Here is a 5948-nt window from a genome sequence, read left to right as displayed (position 1 = left end):
AACACACGGTGTAGATAATGCAGAATCACATCCTGCGCTGCTGTGGATTCATGTCACATTACAATAATAAAACCATGCCACACATGACAAACACAGTGCAGGCAGGGACGGCGATGAGGGCTGATGCACAGGTGTCGTCCAACCTTTGAACCAGACCTGGCTGAGGAAGTTGGCCGGGAGACATGTCCAGGAAAAGAAACCCTTTCATCCGTCATCATGAGTCTGTTGCTGTCGAGCCCGGCTTGGTTTAATGAGCATTCATTATTGGGGGAAGGAACCAGGCCGGCTTCCACCACCACAAATCATCCGTCCACGAACATCAAGAGCTTCATTTTCTGAGCTTGGCGGTCTTTTCAGATATCAGAAGAAGAAAGCCCCTCTTTCCTTCTGACAATGTATTTCACTACCTTCTCCATTCCTTGTAATGGCCATGTTTTCATTGGAATAAAAAGAGCAGTTTGAATAGAAACCAGTACAAACTTCTAATTTAAGTGTCAATCAGTGTCCTTTTTTGCTTCCTTTGACCTTTGGTCCTGTGACTTTAAACCCCCGAGAGCAACTTTCTAAGTGGCACCTCCCGCTCCCCCAGCAGGGTGTCCCTCTTGAGGCTGGTGCCTTTGTTCACCACCTTGAACTTCATCAGCAGGTTCTTCACTTGAACCAAGCTTATCGAATCAAAGAAGAAGTCCTCGTTGAAGACCGGATTGCGGCTGTTCTTGATGATGTTGCTCCTCTGCTTCTGCTGCTTGCCCGGGTTCAGGTAGACGGACACGCAGCAGTTGATGCTCTTGATGTCAAAGTGCTTGTCGTAAAGACTCTCCGCCACCAGGACACGGATGAGCAGGCGGGAGGTGCTGGAGTCGTGGTTGGCGCTGATCCTCATCGACCCGCCTTTGTTCAGGTTGATGGTGTGCTCCCGATGGAGCCCGTGGTCCGACGCTCCGGCACCGTGGAAGGAGGGGACGTGGAGCCGTCGCTGGCTGCTGGGGCTGGGCTCGGCCGAGCTGCACTCGTCGGTGGAGAGAGAGCTGTGGCGGGCGAACGTCCGCTTGACTTTCACGACTTTGGCCTGCGTCTCGTGGGTGAAGATCTTGAGCAGGGAGGCGGAGCGGGAGAGCAGGGGAGAGCTGAAGGGAGAGGACTCGGCTGAGGAGCAGGTGTCACTTTCCCCTCCGCTGAAGTACCGGTACGGATTCATGTGAGAGGTGTTGCAGTCAGCTGGGTTCAGGTGGTTTGCCCCTTCGCTGCCTCTCCCCTGGGTCTTCCTCTGGGTGTTTGGGGAGGTGATAGGACTGGTAAGCTCGCAGTGGAAAAGTGACTCTTTACGGCGAGTGTGGGGGCTTTCCTTCAAGGTTGCAAAGCCATAAGGTGTTTGAGTCTTCGGCACATAAGGCAGGGACATTGCCGTCTGCGACTGGGGGTCTGCATTGGTGTCTCCAACATCATCAGCACTCTCTATCTGTATGATGTGTCGGTTTGCTGCTCTCAGCAGGTTCTTGGTGGTGTCCCCTGCGATCTTCGCCACCAGGCGTGGACGTCTCGGGCTGCTGATCTTCTTCCCACCGCTGATAGTTAGCTCCGAAGTTGAGGGTTGCGGTCCTTCTTTGAGCGTCACAGTAGGGATTTCAGGTTCTGGGGGGGTGCTGACCAGCTTTGGGGGAATGAAAAAGTCTGGGATCTTGTCGGGCGTGAGGACGTTGCTGTAGGCGACGCATTTCTTGTCTCCGTTCTCCCCGTGACGCAGCACGCCGCTCTCCACCGTTCCGCGGATCTTATCCAGAACCCACATGGTCCCACCAGACAGTGGGATGCGTTGGCGTGTGGAGTAGGTGCAGTCAGGTGTCTGCAATTAATAACACACAGGTGGGAGGTGGAAATGATCAAAGGATGGAAACTCCACGGGGAGAGATAATAATAACACCTATGTGTTTTAGCTCTGATGACGCAGACTTGAAACAGCATTAACACTGAACAAACAGGAAATATTGCAGCCGCTAAACTTTTGGAGCTCTCGACAACAGATGCTCTCTCAAAGATATAGCTTCAAAAATGATTTGTTTGAAGAACTGAATTGACTCAACTTATTACATTTTAGGGAAGTGGAACTAACAGCCATCTCAACACGCAGGGATGTGAAGTCTTTGAACGCACAAATCAACCAGAATTCAACTACAATATTTATTACAGTCATAATTTAGACAGCAGAGTGGCTTTAATGATTGGTGGTGTGTGGCAGGAGCTGATTAACAACAACACAAAGGGAACTTCACTCTTTTTTTTTTCTTCAATCTTGATATTTCTAAAGTACCAAATTTAACGTCACCTTCTTTATTTTGTTATTTATCCGCATTGTAATAACATGCACTATTTGTGCTCCCTCCTCGTTTGTGCGCATTTTATTGTTAAAACGCAGAAAATTCTGATTTACTTCTGGCTTTCTGTTTTACTTAAAAATATAAGGCGAGATGGAGAAAAAAATATTAGGAAATAATTATAATTTTGCCTAATTGAATTACATTAATGCTGCTAAAATGAACGATTTAACAGCAGATTATCTTTCCGCTTCTTCACTGTTATGTATTTTACGTTTTAACCAAAAAGGATGAAGAAAAATATCCAACAAAAGTTACAAACGAAAATATATAATTCAACAGGTGCTACAAGGCTTCCTCCAATTGCGCACGAGTCGGTTTTTCAAAACCTCTAAAACCTCGTGTCTCCGTGGAGTCTGGCGGTAACACGCTGCTCCTGTCTTCAGAAATGTATAAATAATTTACTCACCGAGAGTCACAGTCGTCTTTGTCCACTTTCTCCGTCAGTAACAGGTGTCTTCTCCACGGGTAAGACTGTGCGCTCCGTGGCGCTGCTCTGCGCCCTCAGACGGTCTGAGCATTTTATAGACAGCACAGAGCTGCAGCTGACCAATGAGAGCGGTGTGCGTTTGCGTGTTTCCCAGTACAACCAACTGCAGGAAACACACTGGTTACATATCAGAAACAGAGGAATCTTACAGGTGGGTTTAGGATTTTTTTTAACCAGCACAGCCACTGCTCCACATCAAGATGTTTTGTGGGGGTATTTGTGCTGCAAGTGCACTTTCTCACATAACCTGGACGTTAGAATAAGGACACACAGCCACTCTCGCTTTACTCATCTTGTTGTCTTTCCCCAGGGACACACAACAGCTCTTTTAATTGATTTTACTGTTGCATCTTAACCGGTCAGCCTCACTCTCTCTTTGAAATACAGCTTTCAACCAAGGACACCATTAATGCCAAGAAGCCTTTTGTGTGGACCTGGAAAAGCACATGCAGCTGAGCAGACAATGAAGTGTGTTGTTTAAAATCAATTTCCAGCTACTTCTCTTTTTGTCCGGCCGTCTTTGGGTTTCAACCGATGGTTTCAACAGACGGATCCGTTTCCCTGAACTTTGCTATGGCAACAAATACGTTTGTCAGTCTAAAATAGAAAAAGGGCCCCACTGACTTCATTGATCTGCAGGAGAAAAAAGCACTTTATTTATCCAGATTGCTTGGTTTTGAGTCAAGTGCTATAACCCGTGGACTGAGAGGGGAGCAGCCACTGCTTTATCAGAGATCCTTTGCATAGATACAACAACGCTGCTGCATTGACTTGACAGGAAGGGATTTAGAAATGCACGATTTCAGGCGGAAGAGTCGGTATCTGGTGACAAACAGCTGATTAGAACAGTGAGCAACGTGAAAAGCCTAGACCAGGCGTCACCTCTGCCCGTCTCTGCCTCAGTCGGATGGAAAACTTGATTTATTTCTGGCTCTTTTAAAGCCCAGTGATCTGGAAAACTTGTACTTCCGGTCAATCCTCACTTCGATGAATAAAAACATAACTCAATGACCCCCAGAAGCTCTTGGTACCATATCATACCAACAACTTAAGAGTAAGATCACATTCACCCGGCCTTATACAATGTGTCCCACATTATACAGAATCACAACCCAGGAGCGGAACAAACAATGTGTAACCATTAGTACAGACCCCTCTCGCCATCTTAACCTCGAGACACCCATGAACCTCCTCACGTACGGCATGCAATGTGTGAAGGACTCCCAGGCCCTTTGAAATGCACAAATCATTCATATCTTCATGTCTAACCCGTCACGACACCAACGTATTAATTACCAAATCTCAAGCATTTCTAGTTGACACTGACTATTCTTGAAGCAACAATCAAAGTTAAAGTAAACAAGACGAAGCGTCAGCAGCCATGCTACCGGCTCTGTCAGGCTTTGCTGTTTAAACACAGAGTACAGCTGGGGCGGATGGGAATGTCACACGTTTTGAAGGTATTTGGCGCACACGCACACACACACACACACACACACACACACACACACACACACACACACACACACACACACACACACACACACACACACACACACACACACACACACACACACACACACACACACACACACACACACACACACACACACACACACACAGATAACCGGATCCAGAGGAGGATAAACGTTCTGCACCAGGTGATGAAAGTTAACCCGAACGTTCAACCTGCAGCGACGATATGGCATGTAAACTATGTTAGGTATTCCAGCTCTCGGTGGAGATAATTACACAGCTCGCCTGAGGTCGTCTCAGAGTTCATTGGCTGATGTAATCAACCTGTGAAAAGAGCCACTTACCATATAGATTGCAGAGGCCCATTTGAGCCCTCATCCGCCGTCTGAAGCCAGGCAGCGCTCACTCAGCGACCTATAGACACTCAGACTCTCACGTGTGTCGAGGGAAACGTGTTTTAAAATGGTGCTGAGAAAAATCTGAATTAGTGGCAATGATGCAGTTCAGACTGCCCCAAAGCTGACTGAGGGCTGACCAGATCAGTTGACTGACTGATGAGGGTTTTCATTATTGATTATAACTGATATGAAACAGAGAAAAACACTAAGATGTCATAATCAATTATCAAAACAGGATAAACCCCCCTTATTGTTTAAAAGAAAGAAATCGATAATACAACACTTATGAAAGAAATACGTTGATTAAAATGGAAACAATATCTGCTGAGGAATATTTGAATGCCGCGGTGCTCCATGCTCACACTGTTAACAGAGTCCTTTACGAAATAATGAGATCAGCACACAAGCGCCTGTGAATCTTCAGCGTCTGAGACGAGGACAGCCAGAGAAAAGGTTAATGTGTCTGTTCTGCTCCCATTAATGGGCCGGGCTCTACATCTCTGTCAGCCTGAACATGTGAGGAACACTGAGACTGCAAACCCCAGAGTACAGAAGTGCAGCTCCTCGGTGAACAAGTGCGTCAGTGTGGCTGAACTCGGTGGATAAACGGGTGGAGGCCAAACCACCAGTGGTGGCAGAAATACTCAGATCTTTTACTTCAGGTCCCATATTGTAAAAAATGAGATCTTTCATGTTTCATACTTTATAAATACCGTGAAAGTAAAAGACAAAAACGCTCAATCCCTGGAGGAATACACACAAATTTCCGTAAGTATCCCAGTTCATCTCCGGTTCTGAAATCTGTGAATGAATGACATCAGCAGACAGGAAGTACAAATGGACCCAAGCTGTTGCCTAGCGATGTTTCAGACAGAGGGTGAATACAGGTTAATTCAGACAGACAGTATGACAAGATAGAGTTAATTGAACATTAAAGCATGTAAAAATATTCTGAAGAAATACTCTGGAAATGAGCACAATATCTCCTTTAAGTAAAAGTAGCAATACCACAGTGTAGCTACATGCAGAAATAGTCCTGCATTCTAAATTTTACTCAAGTAGAAGTACAAAGGTATGAGCACTAAAATATACTTAAAGGAGTGAACATACTCATTATGCAGAATGGTCCATTTCAGAATAATGTAGCCTGTTATTGGATTATAGTTATATAATTAAATACATCACTTTAATGGTGCAGCTGGTAAAAGTGGA

General features: G+C 45.8%; 1 protein-coding gene across 1 annotated transcript; it reads right to left on the bottom strand.

The window, feature by feature from the left end:
- Positions 1–541: 541 nt before the first annotated feature.
- On the bottom strand, positions 542–1789 carry LOC306776392 (C2 calcium-dependent domain-containing protein 4C; the record flags this gene model as incomplete). The annotated part of the gene is made up of 1 exon (XM_079267062.1): positions 542–1789. The coding sequence occupies one exon, from the start codon at positions 1787–1789 to the stop codon at positions 542–544; it is 1248 nt and encodes a 415-aa protein (XP_079123188.1).
- Positions 1790–5948: the final 4159 nt, after the last annotated feature.

The sequence above is a fragment of the Melanostigma gelatinosum genome (assembly GCF_949748355.1).
Source record: "Melanostigma gelatinosum genome assembly, chromosome: 4".
Classification (NCBI taxonomy): domain Eukaryota; kingdom Metazoa; phylum Chordata; class Actinopteri; order Perciformes; family Zoarcidae; genus Melanostigma; species Melanostigma gelatinosum.
The sequence above is the reverse complement of the archived record's forward strand: the minus strand, read 5'-3'. Positions and strand labels throughout refer to the sequence as shown.